This window comes from Myxocyprinus asiaticus, chromosome 44 (assembly GCF_019703515.2).
Source record: "Myxocyprinus asiaticus isolate MX2 ecotype Aquarium Trade chromosome 44, UBuf_Myxa_2, whole genome shotgun sequence".
NCBI lineage: Eukaryota > Metazoa > Chordata > Actinopteri > Cypriniformes > Catostomidae > Myxocyprinus > Myxocyprinus asiaticus.
The window spans coordinates 11,734,731-11,756,228 of NC_059387.1; the positions used below are offsets into that span (position 1 = coordinate 11,734,731).

General features: G+C 40.3%; 1 protein-coding gene across 2 annotated transcripts in view; it reads right to left on the reverse strand.

Annotated features, from left to right (window-relative positions):
- Positions 1–21,498, reverse strand: part of LOC127434712 (piezo-type mechanosensitive ion channel component 2-like) — a 185,453-nt gene that overhangs the window by 79,713 nt on the left and 84,242 nt on the right. For both annotated transcript variants that reach the window (XM_051687610.1, XM_051687609.1), the window contains exon 5: positions 11,750–11,909. In XM_051687610.1, coding sequence (XP_051543570.1) covers positions 11,750–11,909 — 160 coding nt within the window. The remainder of the gene's footprint in view (positions 1–11,749; positions 11,910–21,498) is intronic.

Genomic DNA, 21,498 nt, shown 5'->3' on the forward strand with positions numbered 1-21,498 from the left:
ATGGCATAAGGGTGAGTAAATAACGAGAGAATCCTCATTATTGGGGGAGCAATCTCTTTATTTTGTCACAGTTAGATACATTAAGCATCAAACTACTCTAAAAAACTATTAGAGTATGACTTTTTATCCCTTCATAATGAAGTTAAGACAAATGAGCCCACAAGGACTATAACAGGATGAGCATCTGCTGGCTTGAATAAATCCTGTTGGCTTGGAGAGGCAACACTGTCTAAGAATCACTGTTGAATGTAAAATGTGAATATGAAAGCAAATATGAGTGAAAGGTCTTTTCTATTGTCCTTCAGAAGAATGCTATGTGCTTCTGCACAATACAGAATAATGTCATTTTCTGAAGAAAATGTGAGTGGCATGTGCCTGTGCAAAACCTGTTGCTACAATGTGATGTTGTGAATGGTTGCTCAGTCCTTTGATTATTTTTAACACAAAAGGCCAAACTATTTGAGATATTATACACCTTTGTACCACAAACGCTGAAAGATGTGCTGCCAAAGTCAAATGTGTTACGATTTAAAGAAGTTTAACTTTCTTCTCTACAGAAAGGAGACTGATGACAGGATACATATTTTTAAAAACACTGTTCCGTGTACTACCAAACAATGCACAGTCCTGCTTTTTGTGAAAATTAATCTCTTCAAAGGCAAATCTAGTCTCCCTGTGGAAGGTAAGCAGAGCTAAAGTAAGCCTCCAGTCTTCCAAAACAGATTATTTAATCAAAATCAAAACTGAATTTTTACTGTATAATAGACCTAGAATAGAATAAACTTCTATTACAAAGGCAACATCCGTCAGATTCAGAAAAACATTTTTCTTAGGTCAGTTTGGTGAGCGATACCCGACAAAACCAAAAATTCAGTGGGGCCTTGTTTTGGATACTGAAAGCTACGCAAAATGTGAAGAAAAGATGGCGAAAGATTGGCATTCAAAGTGATGCCTCCTGAAGATTTCCATCACAGAAAAAAATAAACAGCCTCAGGCTTGAGTGGTGAAGGATTAACATAACTTCACATAATCTAAAGTTGGCTGCATAAGAGGAATTCAATCTTAAAGTTATTAAGTGTTATTTCCTCAAATGGACATTCTGTAGTCTTTCACACTGATACGTAACCGGCCAGCCAACAGATCACAAAGAGATTTACTTGTTGATCTCTAGAGCTCGCAAAGGTAGGATTTTTTTTAGGAAGGTAGGAAGGTTTTACTTTGCATGATTTTGAGTGTCTTAGAAACAGTCAAATTCTCTAAACACTGGGCTGCCCTCTGTGCTATGTTAAATATACCCAGATTAAAATAATATGAGCACTGTTGGGCTAAATCAGTTGTTTATTTGCATGAACCTTGCTTCTCTGTGAAAAATGAAAATTGACACTGTTCCCCTCAACTATATTTACCGTATTGCCACAATGAATGAGAGCTCTGTGCAGTTCTGTCAAAGAGGTCATCTTAATGGGCAAGTCTCACAAAAAAACCTTTGATAAAGCTTCAGGTAGGACAAAAACCATGTGACCTGTTCAATATCTGAGCGTCCTAACTGATAGAACAAGTGATGACATGAAGACTGTTAATTCATGTTCCCACGTCTGGTTTCCGAAACGGGATCAAATGTTCCATTCGTCAAACTAAAAGACTTCACATAGTTTGTTTTTCCTTCCAGAGTTTGTTTTGCATTAAAATCAACAGTAGATTTTTAAATTTTCTAAGATTCCCAAGATGTTCAGAGTGGTTTTAATGTGTTTCTGTGTGGTTGCTAGGGTTTGATTACTAACTCAAGTCAAAAGAGTCCATCCCCATGTCTCTATGATATTTTGGTCCCTAGATATGGATCGGGTTCCTCCTTCAGTGTAAGTCTATAAGATTTTTCACATTTAGTTGTTCACCAGGCAAAACATCTGATCATTTTGAAGACACCACTAATTACAGTATTGATGCATAGTCAGATATAGTCACTTGAACTAAATTTGAATAACAACTTACATTGTCTCTCTCACCTGACTTGTAACCAATGCCAAGCATTACATTTTAACTGAAGTATTCAACCCAGGACATTACTGAAAGCTAAAACTATGGCAATCAAATGTATTGCTGTGTGAAATAAACACTTAATGGCAATTTACATAATGACATTTACTATTAAGCCAATAATTACTTAATTACTATCAAGTCCAGCACAGGGCATATTAATTAAAAGTTCTATTCACAGAAATGTTGATAACCTTAAACATGAATAAGAGGCAATGAAAAGACTGGGATACTGGTGTAATTTGGTGCAATTTGTAATTTATTGGTAAGCAGAATGGTAATCAAAATGTAGACAAGAACAATCCCTGGAAAACTACATGAAAACACTGCATTCATTTCAGGAATGCCAAAGTATAAGGCCATCGAAGTGATTAACTAAGGACTTATTAAGGTTCCAGATGTTAAAGGTGATCAAATATGCTGTTTGTGATGCTGAAATCAATTGTTGGAAATAATTATTGATTTAATTCATATTCATCCAATTTCTCAATTAAAGGAATATTCCAGGTTCAATAAAAGTCAATCGACAGCATTTGTGGCATAATACTGATTACCACAAAACCACATTTTGACTTGTCCCTCCTTTTCTTTAAAAAAGCAAAAATCTTGGTTACAGTGAGGCACTTACAATGAAAGTGAACAGGGCCAATTTTTAAATGTTAAAATACTCACTGTTTCAAATGTATAGCCACACGACATAAAGGACATGTGTGTAAACATGATTTTAGTGAGATAAAATTACTTACTAACCTTTTCAGTGTAAAGTTATACCCAATTTTACAACTTCACTGCCATGACGATGTAATGTCAACAAACTCTAAAATGACTGTAAAAATGATGTTTTAAACAACTTTACAGCTCAAATAATGCATGAGTTTTAACAGAATAATTAATGCAAGTGCTTTTATAAAATTATAAGCTTTACATTTCTGTGTTTAAACCCTCCAAAAATTGACCCCATTCACTTCTATCGTAAGTGTCTCACTGTAACCTTGATTTGTGCTTTGTTTTTAAAGGAGGAACGATTAAAACATATTTTTTTGTGGTAATCAACATTATGCCACAAATGCTGTCGATTGAGCTTTACCTGTATTAAACCCGGAACATTCCTTTAAGGTAATTTCCATGTCCATGTCAGCATTGCAAGCCTCGCCTGTCCCAGAGCCAGCGTTGCAAGCCTGCTCCAGCCCCGGTGATCCCGGCTCCGCCCCTTGAGCCTCCCACGGCTCTGCCTTCTGAGTCTCCCACAGCTGTGCTCACGGCCGTCCGGAAGAGAAGGTCTCCTACTCCCCAGTCACTGCCAGTTCTCACAATAACGGAGGTTGTTCCCCTATCACTGCCAGCGTCCCTGACCATGGTGGCTCTGCCCGAGACCCCTCCAGTGGTTCCATCGACACCTAAAGGGTCTCCTCCCACTCTATTTGGGATTCAAATCCCTGCATTTCCACCCGCTCCACCTCAGGATCCCCCTCCTGGAACACCATTCTCTGCTCCTCCTGACCCAGTCCCGGCCCTGTGGCTGCCTCCTGATTGTCCACCAACTCCTCCTTTGCCTCAGAATCATCTTCTGGATCCTTCCTGGTCTGCTTGGCCCTGCCTCCCTTCCCATCCATCTTTAGGTGTCAGGAGCCACCCATTTAAGGGAGGGGATAAGGTGTTTGTCCCATCACCTTCCCTTTATGTTTGGACTTATCTAGTTTGACCACACTTCCCATGATGCACCTGTTTGATAACATTTGTCTGTTCCCCATCTTTGTTCACAGGTGGTGCGTGCATTTTTTTATATATATATATATATATATATATATATATATATATATATATATATATATATATATATATATATATATAAAATAAAAATTAGCCCTCATGTTTCCCTTTAGTCTTTGTTGGTTCTTGTTAGTTTTATTTTAGCCAGCAGTCTGTTTGTTTTCCCATTTGCTCCAGTGTTTAAGTTTCATCTTAGTTCTTTAATAAATAGTTCTTGCAATTGGATCCTCCCTCGTCTTGTCCTTCCCAGTAATGTAATATTCCAACCTTTATAAGACTAAACACCTACTTTGTATGTTAGTGTATAGATTTGTATAATACTTGGTGACAAATTTATCGATCAGGCCAACATTTGGTCATTTTGAGATTACGGGCTCAAAGTTATAGTTCCCCTTTTGTCAGTTCTATAATCTACCAGCAGATTTGTTAATTTCTTATTTTCATTATTAATGTTAATAAACGCAATGGTAATAATAGCAACATATGCACTGTTTATTAATTTATTGCTATTCTTCTTAGTAGTATTCATATTAAATATTGCATAAACTAAATTTAATGTCAGCAAATTTCTCATCTGAAGACATTATATGCAAACTAATACACATACATTAATGCATATAGTATGTGTATATACATAATGTTTGCATTGAATCAGCCACCCTGCTCTTAAGATTTCAGCACTGGCCATTGCAAAACCATATTGGTCAAGCATTGGTCATTCTCCTTTTATTTTAGGTTTTGCTTACTGTGGTGTCTTATGATCAGCTTCCAATGTTATCAGCTGCCACTGTCCTTGTATTTCATGCAAGCTTTTTCTTAGAACTATTTCTTTTTGTTTTTCTTGGATTTTGTAATAAGAATAAAGACAAAACTACTAGACTTGATATACACACCTTTAAACACTTCCAACATGGTCTTAATTATCTGTGTGTCACGAACCATAAAGTTCTGAGCATGTGGGAGAGCATTCCAATGTTTTATCACCCTTAAACTGCCAGCAAACTTCACCAGAACACCTCCTGCCCCATCTAACCATATGTGCTTGTTTACATATCAATGCGGAACCATCACCTGGCCCATGCTGTCCAGCTGGGTATCTGTTCAGCAAAGGATGAGACTTGTGAGAATATACTGTAGAGCAGAGAGAGAGGGAAAAAAAAAGGTAACGGAGAACGAAGGAAAGAGGAAGGTTGGGGTTGGTAATTTAAGCACCGCCACCGAAAAAACAACACCAGCAAATGTATTCCAGATGTGAAACTTCTGTACACAGACACACACACAATACTTCCACCCACCTTAATTGTTGGAATGTAAATGCATTGTTAATGGCAGTAAAAAAAGTGTGAGATCAGGAAATGTATATGCTTTATGCAAAGTTGCAATGCAAATATTGAACTAACGATTAATGTTTCATGTGCTAAATATATGCCTGGTTTATGCAAAGTCAGTTTTATTGTCTGCCATGCTTTATTATACAAATTCAAGCTATACAATATTATATTCAAAACATATCACACTCCTTCCTGATAGACCCCTTTTTTCACATCTAAGCTGACATCATATAAATCACAGCATTGCATGATTGTAGAGCAAGACTGCTGAAGATGTAGACTAGTGGTTAGAGCACATGCTTCAACATGTTGTGCATTGGCACTCATGTAGGGTGACGTGAGTCTGGCTTGTATATGTTACAACAATGTATGGAGAAACTAAGATATATCAGGATAATGTATTAAAGGGATAGTTTACCCCAAATGAAAAGCCTGCTATCATTTATTCACCATCAAAGGAGATATTTCACAAGACATTTTCTAAGATGCTCTTCTAAGTCAAGCTCCACAAATAAAAATAAAAAAATAAATAAAAAAAACACCACAAAAGTATAATAAAACAAGCAGTGGCGAATTCTCAGGGCCAGCAAAGCCTTCTCTGCTGGTCTAACATGCCAAATAAATAAATATGTTTCATCCTTTCATTCTCAATCACCTTTTTGCCTTTGTGTTTTTAATCACTTTCCACTCTTAATTAATCTACAAACAAATAGGGAAAACGAAAAGTTTATCCAGTCAGAATTTATTCCATGATGCTTACAAGTGAAGCGTGACAACTGTTTCACAAATCGCATGCCCGAAGCAGCGCATGAGTCTGAGCTCAACCCCGTCAGGCCTTCAGAATTTCCACAGAATCCCTCAACAGTGCAAATGAATGAGCAACTAAAGTCAGATTGTCAGATTCAACAGCAAATCAGATTGATTTATTTGTTCTTGGTGGGTGTAATCTTTAGGATATGTCCCGGTCGAGGCCTTCTAGCTGACCTTGAGTGACGCAATCACGCTTTAAGTGATATACGTAATTTGAAAGCGAAGAGCGCGAGATCTTGCTGACGAGTCGGCTGTTACTGCCGCTATCACCATTGAGAAACATCCTTATGGATTTAAAAACACAAGCTGTTCTGCATGACCGTGTGATTGCTTCATTTATTAATCAGGAAAGGAGGACTGATTTTCACTTCAAGCAAATTGGTAAGTGCTTTTTTGCATTGTTATAGCAACATCAGGAGTTTTCTAAGTGTAAATTAAGCTGCTTGAGCATTCAGTGTCAGTTTTGAAAAGTAGTGCTTGGAACATTCAACTCGGAAAGTCGGATTTTACAACTTCCTACTAGGAAAAGTGCAATTTAATGCATCTTTAAATCAGAATTACAACTTGTAGGCTTGTGCCTACTCCGATTTCGCCGAGATGCAGGGGCATGATGTCACACAAACATGTCGACACACAGGGAGATATACAAAGTGATAAACATTCACTTTATTAAGTAATATCGATAAATGAGTTCGTTTCCACATTACATGATATTAAAGCAGAAACAGGTGTAAAAAACATTATAATCTCTTATGATAATCGTACACCAGGGGCCGGTTGCACCAGCTATACGTAAGTTACAACTCAGCATAGTTGTGGTGTAAATGGGCACTAAGTCACAATTTACGCACTACTAAATATTTGAGCATTGCACCATTAAACTTAGGTAGAACCTAACCCTACGTATAAACTAAATATTTACGAAAGCCTCTGACCAGAAATAATGGTTCGAATAACAAAGCAGACTGATATTTTATGACATCAATGAGCTCATGTTTGGCATCAATCATTTCGACATACATGATGTTGACATTTACACTCATTTACATTTACCAGAGAGAAAAAAACTTACTTTTAAGTGGCTCTTCAGCATGAAACTGATCTAACGGTGCTGTTTTCAGGGTGTGTTGCCCGGTGTCAAGTTTCAACACATTCAAAATATATATATGATATTAAAATGAATAAATGTCTATTTTTCCAGCCTGTTGTATTAATATTTATTTATCACCCCTTATTTATTTTAGATACAGTTCCTATTTATTGTTATTTACACAGGACAAATATACTATTTATCAAATCAACTTTTATTACATATCGTATTTTAATGGGGATATAAATTATTACAGCTGACAGTTATGTGAGCAAACAAGGTTTGAACATCAACCGTAACAATATAAAACTGAAATTCACGACTTTTTAATACATCTGTGAACAAATTTGAAGGCTGCTTATTGGATCAATTAAGGTAAACGTCATAATATGCAACTACGCATTACTTTAAGGAGAGCTTACAACCTACTAGTTAAGTCTTGCCTTAAGAACAGGTGGTGCAACCAAATTAAGCACTGACTTAGTTACAAACTAACTAGTAGTTACTAAGCCCTTAGTGTGAACTTTATGTCCAAACTTACATGAGAACTTACGCACAGCTGGTGCAACACTACCCTGAAGCACAAATGCTAGCGCTGCTGCATTGTTTATCAGTTGGGTTGCTAGGAGACATCTCTAATGAGATTCAAACCCCTGCTAAGCTAACGGGAGTGTTGCAGTTTTGTTTCCTTAAACGTCATCTTCCGAATATCGGGGAATGGAATGCATTTATGGTCGGAGATATCAAGTAGGAACATTCCATATCCAACTTCAATGGAATGCAGCATAACCGTGTACCCTGACGAAACGAAATTTATTGCAAGCAACATTTAAATTGCAAATATTATTAGATAGATTTTTCCAGGTATTACAGATCTCCTTGGTAGATTCATATGAAAAATTATGATTTTTGAATGTCTGTTTGGGAGGCATTCATTTCACAAAACAGTCATGCTGCAGTTAAAATTAGGCTTGCTTGAGCATTAAGTGTCATTTCAAAATGTCAATTGGTACTATTAATTAGCTGTGACATAATGTATGATGTCCAAAGGCATAGGGTGTCTTATTCATTGTGAAACTGTGTTTTCTTAATGGCATGAATCACACTGAAGGCCTAGACTTTTAATGCACGGCCCGCCACTGAAAACAAGACTATATAAATTAGTTTCTGAAATCATATAATAACATTGATAGAGGAACAGACTACAATTTGAGTTGTTATCCACTAAAATTCTCCACTGTAACTTAAATTAATTTGCATTATGTACAGGTTTGGCGTCAGTGACACCAATAGTCATTGTTTCTCATGTATTTTGAAACTAATATGTACAAGTTGTAATACGGGAAACTGCAAATTACATTTGAGATGCTTTTGTTGGAAAATATGAGATACTTTTTGCATGAAAAAGAGCAACAGGGCGGATACTGAGAGTAAGCCAGGATTTGGCTGGTCATGCGATTCTAACATGGCCGCCCCCATGAGGGGACCATTTCCATGTAGAATAAAGAAGCTTTTATAAGGTTACTGATATAACTGTGAATGGTCATGATTTTATACATTTATTTTGGAATTACTATTCATTTCTTTGGGAGTGAAACATTTTAAACAAGGAAAAAATTTGTGAGCGCACCTTTAAAAGAAATAGGAGTCAAAATAACCCACAAATAGGGTCTAGGAAGAATATTAAACCTACTAAAGAAATTGAACATGGTCCTGACATCATTTAAGCCTCCAGCTCAAAAAAGTATTTAAATCTGCAAGTGCCATTTGTCAGGACCTATGTGGCCTTTGAGTTGCCCATACATCAGACCTCACATCAAACAGGAATATTTACCAGGGTAAACAATGACCCTGATTACAAAGTAAGTTGAGAGGAGCCATCGAAAATAAACAGCTTTCGTGCCAAGTGGAAAGGGAAAGTAGAACAGGAAAATGCTGCCGTTGTTGCTTGGAGAGGTGAAGATGCCAGTGTGAGGCAAGAAGAAGCGGGCAAATTAACCAGAACAACACAGATGTCTCTATGTGACTTTGTTGGCAGGTTATGAGCTGTGTGTACTGGGCACATATGTGATGTTCAGGCCTTTCCTTAAAACCCAAAAGAGCAATGGCACATTTTAATTCCATAAGGAAATTATGAGAAGTGGAAATGATGAGAAAATGGGGCATCTTGTTGTTGATGGTTTGGTCATTTATTTTTGTGTGTGGCTTTTCATTTTTGTTTGCATTTTTAGCTAGTGTTTAGCTATGTTATGCATCTTTTTTTTTTTTTTTTTTTACACTTATTGTCTATAAGCACAAATTATATAGCTAAATATGTTGCAAAAGACAATAGCAGTTGGAGCGGAGATGGAGATGTTTTTTCAAAGATGTTTTCATAGGAAATAGAGGATCTTATATTCCAGAAGATCAAATTCAAAGCAAGCACTTAGTGGGAATCAATACTCTTAAATATGTTCATTCTTTCTGCATCAGTTTACTGGTCACAAAAATTATATAAAAAATACATTTCATCTTTTTTTTAGACAAAGCAAGTGAGGAAATGATTATTTCTCTTGAGAATGAATAACGTTTTTGCTTTGAGAAACATCCAATAGGATTGACTTATTGACACTTCTCGATAGCTCATCAAATCCATGGATTTAAATGGGCAGGGGGGCTAAGGATACTTGTGGACTTAAATACATATTTAGGACTTTAGACACTTTCTGGATGGCAAACTTAGGGTAACATATCCATATGATGAACTACACCTGTGGTTCCTCTGCTAGGACACCTGTATGAACTTGAGGGGAACTGACATTATATATCCACTAAAATTACCTTGACACCAGTTGGTTACAAAATTGGTTCATAAAAGTGTCATTACTTTTGAGAAAAGGTCTAGCATCATTTGTGTACAGATGCCACTTGGTTTGATATTTTGTTATTTAATGCAAAGACATTCATTCATGGGTCACCACTGATTCACTCACAGAATCCCATTGATACAAAAGCTCTTTGTTAAAGAACCGATCATTACATCAGTGCATTTATTAATCAAGCTTAGCATCTGACTCTTTTCACCAAGGAAGATTTCCTACGCAATAAAACTCTGGTATGTTCCCACCATCACATGGGAAAGTACGACAGTCTTGGGAGATATCACACTTGCACAAATGATCTCTGGCTGGTATTTGTCCAGACAGTAATGGGTTTGCATTATTATCCTCCTTAAAACCACAGTGCTTTTACAGCCGAAACAGTCGTTAGGTTCACCTGGAAGGGAAAAGTCTCCTGCAGCGAAGGAGGAAGACGGACAACGAGTTGCTGGCTGTGTGTTCAGGTAGAGAGCTGCTCAATGAAAGTTACATGGTGTGTGAATAATAGAGCCAACATTTGAGTGATTGGGTTGCAAAATGTGAAAGAACTCTCAATGAAATTTAAGCTTCAAGGCTCAAAATAGTCATCAGGTTGTCCTCCACAAAATAATATAATTTCACTATATTAAACAAGAACATTTACTTTAATGCATTTGGAAGACACTTTTATCTAAATTGACCTAGTAGTTCAATGATCTAAAGTCACTGTTGAGCTACAGGAACACAGCTGTACTTGTCTTAGTAAAAAAAATAAATAAATAATTAAACATTTTTTTTTACAACTTTTGTATCTTTTGAAATTTATTATTATTATTTTTGTTTATTTAGTTTTCATTTGTATTATAGTGCACATTTATGGTTTCAGTTTTCATTCTTTATCAAACCAAACCTGTTTTTTGTTGTTGTTTTTTTTAAGGCTGTCAATCGATTAAGGATTTTAATTAAGGAATTAATTACATCATGTGCTGATTAATTAATCAAATCAAATTAATCACATTAAATTGCATTTATTAATATTTGCAGAGAAAGGCCCCCAAATAAAAAATAATTCAAGAAATGATCAAATAATGATAATTATATTTACATTATTTTAAATACAATATATAATAAATATAATAATTTAGATAATTAAAATAAATTACATTATTGTGACAGTAAAGTGAAGCAATGATACGGCAATAAAAAATGGCTTTAAAATACAATAATTTTTTTTATTATTGAACATAAGCTTATCATTGGCCTAAGGTTCACAGCAATCCATTTTGCAATGAAACTCATTAATCTGTCCGAGGGCTTTTCTAGGTAGGAGTCAATGTGCACAAGTCATACGGACACTTTTGGAGTATTTCTATTTGGTTGTGTCACATCGAAATCAAAGCATTTTTAGGACGCTTTGTCAAGTAAGCGTAGTTTGAAATTTAGAAAAATGCATCTTGAGAACTCTGCATTTGGAGTTGCTGTCTGTTCAGCTGTAATTAAATGTAAGAACGTGTCCTCACCTTGTGCTGTCTGCTGTCAGTTTGTTGTCTTTACTGATGCCTGTTCTCTGTTCAGCTGGAGTTGCGCTTACTGCCCCTTGCAGACAGAGATTTGTAAAAACTAGGTGAACCTTCCTTATTATGGTCAGGGGGCATGATGAATTACTTTATATAAAATTAATGACACTGAATTAACACATTAAATTGACAGCCCTTGTATTTTTTTAATTATTATTATTATTATTATTATTATTATTATTATTTATTATACTTCGCAAGCCTTGTGTTCTCAGCTGCTTGTCCAGTTATTTGCCAGTAATATAATTTATGTACTGTTTATTAAGTTGCTTTGGTATAAAAGGATGTATTCAGTCTCACCTGATTGTCCACGTCAAAGTCACTGTTGTGTTGGGACACATCCTTCAGCGGTGGCTTCTCCAGACTGCGACACAGGAGCCATGTTACCAGACCCACCACAAACATGCCGATATCTGGTATGAACACTCGGATGCCGTTGCCGGCATCGGCACCTCGGACACTGCAACAAAATAAACACATGTAATTCTAAATGCATATGCTGATCAATCTATGGAATAGTTTCCAAAAAAAAAAAAAAAAAAAAAAATATATATATCCAAAAATATGTATCTTTCCTGTATGCAACACTAACTCACACTATTGGCTAAGCCAGAAGTTGACATGTTGGACTGCTCAAACAAACAGAGAAATGTTTTGTAAGGGCCACAGAGCCACAGTGTTTACTCTGTTCGGGAAGTCAACCAATGAATGCCTTACTTAGTTGTCTCTGCATATTCATATAGGGTACAAACTGTTCTTACATCAAAATTACTTCACCTTTAAGACAAAGAGAAAATTATAAACAGATTTACAGATTTAGAACTGCACAACTCCTTGAGCAAAACTAATATTTAAGATAAAATGGCAATAAAGCCCTGTTCTGCACGCTGTTCTGCAATAAAGCCTGCGATTCCCAGTGTCCTCACTTAATGTGCGAGGGTGTCTGGATCTAATTTCTGTGCTCCAACGAGCCGCAGCTCTTTGCAGTCAGCCTGAGTTGAGAGCTCAGTCTAGACTCTAGGGTGACTTTTAATGAAACCAACCAATTCAGTCCTCACGACAATATCACTTCAGAGAGCGGTTTTCCCAACTGAAAACTGAAACGCGAAGTTTTTCATACTTGCACATCCATAACGACACTTTTTGGCTGTAAAAACCCTCATTTTCAGATCTTTAAAGGTTTACACAGCAGAGGTTAATTTACATTTGCGCGAGTTTGGAAACTCTTTTTAAAAACTGGAGTGTGCATCAGTGAACTGTTGATATGGTTCAGCTGTGTCCGATTGGACTAACAAAGGATGATAGCTGTAACAGAGTTCATCTCAGAACACAAATAGCAGGGTAGGCCAGGACAATCATAAAAACCTAAAGCAAGCCTTGTGTTAGCTGTGCTAAGTATTAAAATAAGCATGAAAGCTGATGCCCTGCAAACTGCATGCACGGTGTTTGGGTCACAGCTAGACAGTTATATCCAAGCCACAGGGCAGTGGTGGCTCAGCGGTTAAGGCTCTGGGTTACTAATCAGAAGGTTGGGGGTTCAAGCCCCAGCACCACCAAGATGCCACTGTTGGGCCCCTGAGCAAGGCCCTTGACCCTAACTGCTCCAGGGGCACTGTATCATGGCTGACCCTGCACTCTGACACCAGCTTAGCTGGGATATGTGAAAAAAAAGAATTTCACTGTATATGTGCAAATGTATAATGTGTGATAAATAGAATTATAAATTATAATTATTATTATGATTTGCATCCTGTCCCAGTTGTGCAAAGGTGATCTAAATGAGAGAGTTTAAAGGCTGATGGAACAGAAGCAGAGTAAGGGTGCCCACACACTAGAGAATGCTTTGATGCAGTATTTGACTGAAAGGAACAAGGTCTATATTACTTGAAGAAAACTATCCATTAGAATTCTCATTCATCTCAATGGCAGTTGCCCAGCTGGTGCAAAAATCAGGAATTGAAAAGCATCTATTATAATATAATGGCAAACTTGTATTTCATTTGTTGTTTGCAAAAAACACACACATATATATATATATATATATATATATATATATATATATATATATTTAAATACACGGCTCCTTTTGAATGTTTTTTGTCCTCAGATTCAGGGTCAGACTGGCCATTGGAAGAGGTGGAACTTTTCCTGGCGGGCCGGTGGGCTGCTAACATTGTGATATAAAATATGATAAATAATTACAATGATTTAAAATAAAATACAAAATAGGCAATTAAACGAATATAACCCATTTAATATATGGTACTACTAATATATTTAATTTTGAAAAAACAACATTGTCCCCCACGCGAATTTATTTCTGAATGTTTCACACGCCCAGCTGTGTCGTCATAGACATAGGGGCCGTTCAAAACAAACACATCCTTTCTTTCTTTTTTAAAATTTTTATTTGATCCCCTTTTCGTCCAATTTGGAATGCCCAATTCCCACTACTTAGTAGGTCCTCGTGGTGGTAAGTTTACTCACCTCAATCCGGGTGGTGGAGGACAAGTCTCAGTTGCCTCCGCTTCTGAGACAGTCGATCCGCGCATCTTACCATGTGGCTTGCTGTGCATGACACCGCAGAGACTCATAGCATGTGGAGGCTCATGCTACTCTCCACGATCCACGCACAACTTACTACATGCCCCATTGAGAGCGAGAACCCCTAATCATGACCACGAGGAGGTTACCCCATGTGACTCTACCCTCCCTAGCAACCGGGTCAATTTGGTTGCTTAGGAGACCTGGCTGGAGTCACTCAGCACACCCTGGATTTGACCTCGTGACTCCAGGAGTGGCAGTCAGCGTCAATACTCACTGAGCTACCCAGGCCCCCTAAACACATCCTTTCTTTAAAAATAAAAGCTAGATGCAGTGCAATGAATAGACCAAAACGCAGGTGTCTCGAGATGCGTTTTTCACAACTGAAGTAAATTTTTTTTTTTTTTACAATGTTGCCAATCATATACATTTTTGTTTACTAAATAAATGCATTTTCGTTGTTGCTATTAGCCTAAAGCCATCCAACTCTAACATAAAAATAAACACCCGAGAGTAAATTAGGTTGTGTTGTGTATTGTGTAACTTTCCAATTTCAATGAGTCGTCAATTGCATCAATCACTGTGTCATGGTGCACAGACTAATCTGTTCTATTTATGCACAACGTGGCCTATGAAAACCATTTATAAATCAATAATAATAAATAATAATAATAAATAAAAAATTACAATTAAATAAACAAAAAATATAAAATTATAAAATATAATAGATATCTATGATAAAAACTATGTCCAGTGAACCCTGAGTCCTGAAATTCCCTTTAAATTGTAGTGTCCTAATCCAACCCTGCTCAGTTCTTCTAAGAGCTACCTAAATACTAATAGGGACTCACTGCTCAATGATAACCATTCAAACCTTCACCACATCAGATAAGAAACTTAAAGGAATAGTTCCCCCCAAAATGAAAATTTGCTGATATTTTACTCACCATCAGGCCATCCAAGATGTATCTGAGTTTCTTTCTTCATCAAAAAAGAATTTAAGACTTTTAGGATTTCATTTCAGGCCTCCTCCTTTAAACAATGCAAGTGAATGTCCTCCATTTTTTGACAGTCCAAAATGCATATTTGGGGTGCATCAAAATAATCTGCATGACTCCAGTCGACAAATAAAGTTCTTCTGAACCCAAATGATTGACTATTTTTAGAAACAAAACAATATTTATATACTTTTTAACTACAAATGTTCGCTTCGACACATCTCTGTGACACGCGCTCATGAGAGGGATGACGTAAGCTCGTTTGTAAGGTCACGCGTCACATGGAGGAGGAGGCAGGAAGCGCGTCATTGTTTACAAGAGAAACTTGCACAGACAACAGACCAAGCGCCATTCACAAACCAAGACAGTCCAAAACAATTTCAAAACAATATAAAATAAATGTAAAAAATAATTTCCAAATAATAATAAAAAACATTACTGCAGTAATAACTATCCTTTTTTTCGAAGCAATGCCATTGCGTTATCTACTTGTGCTTTTTCTTTAGCAGAAATATATTGGTTATATGACTGTCAGGAATTCAAGCCACACAAGTTGTAGTTAGTGAAACCAAGTGCAAGAGCGTTTACTGAGATTCACAGGATTTACAGTGTTTACACAGTGAGATCAGTGGTACAGGTGATATCACACAGAAGAGAAGCTTCACAAACTTATTTATGCAGGCAAAGATGAGCGAGTGAATTGAGCGTAGGTGCGGTGAATTAGAAATCAGGTGATGAGGAGCAGAGCGCTGAGGGAGGTGCAGAACCCGAGGGAGGCGTGACAATGACAAAGTTTTCACACATACCTGAGCTCATGGAAAAACAGCACGGGCACAGCCGATGAATTCAGATATCGACCCTTTGTTTCTTTTGATGGTCTGAAATCCTCAGGGGTAAAATGTTCACTGCACACCCTCCAATATTTGAGAGAATGTAGGGGTGTACTGATATCCAGGTTCAGTGCGATAAGCCAGAGCTTCAGTCGATCATGATCATGTATAGGCAATCGATGAAAAGTTCACATTTTTCCCAGCATGCATTTTCTTTGGGGTCTCTGAAGGTTGAAGCATCCAGGATACACACACAAAACGACCATTTTGAACAATACACTTATACAAATACAAATCTACAACATCGTTTGGGTTCAGAAGAACTTTATTTGTCGACTGGAGTCGTGTGGATGATTTTGATGCACCCTAAATATGAATTTTGGACCGTCATAAAAAAGTGAGTACATTCACTTGCATTATTTAAAGGAGGAGGCCTGAAATGAAATCCTAAAAATCTTAAATTTTGTTTTGATGAAGAAAGATACTCATGGATGGCCTGAGGGTGAGTAAATTATCAGCACATTGTCATTTTTGGGTGAACTATTCCTTTAAAGACATGTTTAGGGTGTGGAAATAGCCAGGTCAGTTTGAAATCAAGCAGGATCTCCAGACTGGTCACACAATGAATTCAATGACAGTAGGTCTATAGCTCTATAGCGGAAATCTGTCTATGCTTATTGAAATTTGAACCAGTGCTCCCAATGTTCAAAGCTAGAAGTGTTGATAAACATACAGGCACATATGAGCTCCATTTTCCATGTGAAATGTCCACAGAGTGGCGCTAAAAAGTAAAGCAAGCAGTTTTTAGTTGTAATTGATATAATACAGTTGGAAAAGAAATGCATTTCATTAAAAGGATAGTTCACCCCAAAACGAAAATTCTCTCATTATATACTCACCCTTATGATATCCCAGGTGTGTATGACTTTCTTTCTTCACCAGAACACATTTGAAGAAAAATAAAAAAATTATCTTAGCTCAGTAGGTCCTTAAAATGCAAGTGAATGGAGATTTCTCTTTTGAAGCTCCAAAAATCACAGACAGTCAGCATAAACATCATTGACACGACTCCAGCTGTTGAATTCATGTCTTCTAAAGCGACACGATCACATTTGCTGTGAAAAAGATCAATATTTAAGTACTTTTTAACTATAATCCAACGCTTCACGAGAGGGTGGAGTCCAAGCAGTCTCTCGTGTGATGTATTCGCATTGTCATGGATACAGAGGTAATGTCACTCGGCTGAAACATCCAGGATAAGCACACAAACTAGGGTGACCATACGTCCTCTTTTACCGGACATGTCCTCTTTTTTGGACCTTAAAAAAGCGTCCAGCCAGGATTTCTACATTTGCAAAAATGTCCGGGATTCGGCTTTAGTTGCATTATGATGAGCATCTGGTCTAATACTTCATTGTGTGTGCGCGCATATTTGCATTGCTTTAACCCCTCTTTGTAAGTCCTACTTTCTCGCATATCAATTGGTCGATTACAAGAGGCTTGCAGCAACTATTGGCTAAATTCCTGCCTGTCAATCTCTCCGCGAACGCGCAAAGCGCTGTTGTGTTCGGCATTAAACAGTTGCTTGACAGTAGCAGCAAATGACAGCTGAGTGGAAATAATGCCAAAATGAAAGTGCAGATTTACAGAAGATTTTCACAAAAAATTCCCAAGCTTTCGTCCAGGTCGAGATCCGTGGGAAGCAGAATGTATGACATGTAAAGCTGGCACTTATGTGTCAGTTGCTAATAAAGGTGCAAGTGATTTAGAAGCACACATTAGCTCTGCGAAGCATAAAGGGTCAGCAAAAGCTGAAAGTTCATCAGGTAAATTAACGGACTACTTTTTGCGCCCAAGTAAATCTATCACATTGCTTCATTTTCCATGGCCATTCAAAATAATAGTAATATTAAATGAAGGTACACTCATGGCATCAAATATTTTATTTTAGTACATGGACATTCGAATGAATGTTGGACATATTTATTTATTTATATATATTTATGTTATGCTAATAGAGTGTCTTTTTCACTGCATTAAAGTTTGCATTCATTGTAACACTCTTTTGAACCCTATTGTTCCACCCTATTGACACTAGGGGTCACCCATGGGAGCCCCGAACACCTCTGATCTTTGAAAAAAGGCCAATGGGAATTGGTGAGTGGAATTTGCATGCCACTCCCCCGGACATACAGGTATAAAAGGAGCTGGCTCGCAACCACTCATTCAGGTTTTGTGCTGAGGAGCCGAGACAAGGACCCAGCCATTTCAGTGGGTAGTTCAGTGTTTTGACAAGAGGGACACAACGTCTCGTCCCCTCCATCAGGGTACAGAGGTTACGAAAGTAACCAGGACATTCCCTATCTGTCACTCACTCGATATTGTGTCGATGTAGTGACACTAGGGGTACCTATACAAAATACCACAACGACTGAACTGTGTTATGTGGACTGGCAGTGCGAGACGGGCAGACCACTGTGTGCCTCGTGGCCAGTGCACCAGACCGTCACATAACCTCCCTCGATGCACCTACGAGCATCTAACAGTCCCCTGTACTTCGGGGATAAGTCAACTGCCCAAAAAATGGTGACAGGCTAGCCCAGCCGTGGCCTCTTCTCCTCTTTTTTCCTCCCCAAAAAGAGTGGAAATTGTTTACCGACTGGGGGCCATAAGTGTCCGCATCAGGGGGGTGTCACTCCCAAGGGGAAGACACCGTGGAGACCACACCCCGCCCGGGGGGGGGGGGGGAGTATATGAGTGGAAATACGTCACATGGTCTTACCGAGTTTTGTCAGAAGTATGTCACGTCTTCACCTGGGGGAGGGGAAAGGCGCTATGCGCAGGCGGTACACCCGGCCAGCTGTTCCAGAACTTACTTGTTTGTACCTGAAAACACACGGGGCAAAGGTGTTGGGTGTTGCCCAGCCCGCCGCTCTGCAGATGTCTACTAAAGAGGCGCCATTGGTCAGAGCTCAGGAGGCCGCCACACTCCTAGTACAGTGGGCTCGTAGCCCCAAGGGGGGCAGCACGTCCTGGGCTTGATATGCCATATCGTTGGTGTCACTGACCCAGTGGGCGATCCTCTGTTTGGAGACAGCGCTCCCTTTCCACTGTCCGCCAAAGCAGACAAAGAGCTGCTCAGAGCATCTAAAGCTCTGCGTGCGATCCCAATAGATGTGCAAAGCATGCATCGGACACAGCAATGATAAGGCTGGTTCTGCCTCCTCCCAAGGCAGATTCGCTTGCAGGTTCACCACCTGATCCTTAAACGGTGTCTTGGGAACCTTGGGCACATAGCCCGGTCGGGGTCTCAGGATCGCATAAGAACATTAAGGCACATTTCACTAACAGAGAACGCCTGCAGGTCCCCTACCCTCTTGATGGAGGTGAGCGCCATCAGGAGGGCAGTTTTCAAAGAGAATGCCTTTAGCTAAGCTGACTCTAGGGGCTCAAATGGAGCTCTCCATAGGCCCCGAAGGACCACGGAGAGGTCCCACGAGGGGATGAGATGCGATCTGGGGGGGTTTAACCTCCTAGCGCCTCTCAGGAACCTGATGATCAATTCGTGCTTCCCAAATACTTACCGTCTACTGCATCGTGATGTGCCGATATAGTGGCTACATACACCTTCAAGCCTCCCTCGTAGAGGGAGCCCTGGCCTGAGTGATCGTGTCTACCACCGCCAGTGATAGGCGACTTAGGTCTTCCGCGTCCCGTCCAAGGGCCAGACGTGGTCGCGGGTGCCAGATGATGCCCTGTCCCTGAGAAAGAAGGTCCTTCCTCAGGGCAATTTGCCAGGGGGGGGGCTGTCGCGAGGAGCTGGTCTGGATAAGCCAGTAGGGCGCTACTAGGTCGACCTGCTCCTTGTCCTCACTGACCTTGCACAACGTCTGTGCAAGTAGGCTCACTGGGGGTAACGCATACTTGCATTGCCCCAGGGGCCAGCTGTGTGCCAGCGCATTTGTGCCGAGGGGAGCCTCGGTCAGGAAATACCAGAGCGGGCAGTGGGAGGATTCCCGGGAAGCAAACAGGTCCACCTGCGCTTGACCGAATCGACTCCAGAGCAGCTGGACCACCTGAGGGTGGAGTCTCCACTCTCCCCCGAGCGTGACCTGCCACGACAGCGTGTCCGCTGTGCTGTTGAGGTTGCCTGGAATGTGAGTGACTTGCAATGACTTGAGTCGCTGGTGAATCCAGAGGAGGAGACGGCGGGCGATGAGAGCACACACCGCCTTGGCGGTTGATGTATGCTACCATTGCCGTGTTGTCCGTCCAGACCAACACGTGCTTGCCCTGGATCAATGGCAAAAGCCTCCGCAGGGCAAGCAATACTGCTAGCAACTCGAGGCAGTTGATGTGCCAACGCAGTCGCGGGCCAGTCCAAGGACCGGCAACTGCGTGCACATTGTACATGGCGCCCCAGCAACACTTGGAGGCATCCATTGTAACCACGACGTGCCTGGAGACCTAGGGGAACCCCTGCCCGTAGAAACGCCAGGTCGGTCCAAGGGCTGAACAGATGGCGGCAGACTGGCGTGATGAGCACGTGGTGTGTGCCGTGGGCACAGGTGCACTGCAACTGCCTTATCCACCTGGGGAATCACCAAGTACCCCCTGGCAGCCCCACCATCGAGGATAGTGAGAGCAGAAGAGCTCAGAGACCGGGTCCGGGCAGTGAAAGGTGCCCACCACGACCTCGTGAGCTCCTCATGCACCTCCGGGAAAAAAGGGACCGGGGCAGGGCGCGGCCGTGAGCGGAGCTCCGGGCCCAGGAACCAATCATCAGGCTGCGAGGGTTCGGGGGGGTGGAGGGTTCCACTCCAGCCCGACACACGCAGCCGCCAGGGCAAGCATGGCTACCAGCTGCACGTCAGGCTGCGACTGGGCGACTGAGTCGAGTCGAGTCCTCAGCGTCAGACTGGACAGCCCGCTCTCCGATGCTGCAATCATCCACTTCGCAAGCGGCGATACGAGATCGCAAACTCACGCTGAGATGAGTCGGCGGTCTCATCCCAGCGGGGCAAATGAGCGTACTGGGGAATGGGAGGTCCGTGGGGAGTTACCCGGCGGAGTGGCTCCCATTGGGATCCCCAAATCGCCCCCAGTGCTAACCGACGTGGCCTCAAACCTGTAGGTAGAAGGACCGAGGCGGGGAGCCGCTAGGGTGGTCTTTCCCTCCAACGAAGGAAAAACCGCAACCGCAACGTTGCCATGGTCACACTCTCGCAGTGAGAACGTGACCCGTCCACGAATGCTGTCTCCGCGTGGGCAGCGCCCAAGCACATAAGACCGTGATCGTGGCCATCGGAAGCGGAGAGGTAACGACCGCAACCAGGAAATACACACAAATGGAGAGGCATCTTTAAAAAGACGCTCTCCGTTAATGCCACTCTTTTAGAAGGGAAAATATACTCTTTCAGAAGGAAGAATATACTCTTTTAGCTGCTGAAGCGCCCAGGGGCATACTCTGCACTTCACCAGTGCAAGATGGGGAGAAGCCACTGTAATGCGCCGTAAATCCAACAGCTTTTAAAGGTGAATGGATCGGCAGAGTAATTCAGCTCGCTGAACACAACCGCTCGGCTCCAAAGAGAAAATCTGAATGAGTGGTTGCGAGCCAGCTCCTTTTATACCAGTATGTCCGGAGGAGTGGCATGCAAATTCCACTCGCCAATTC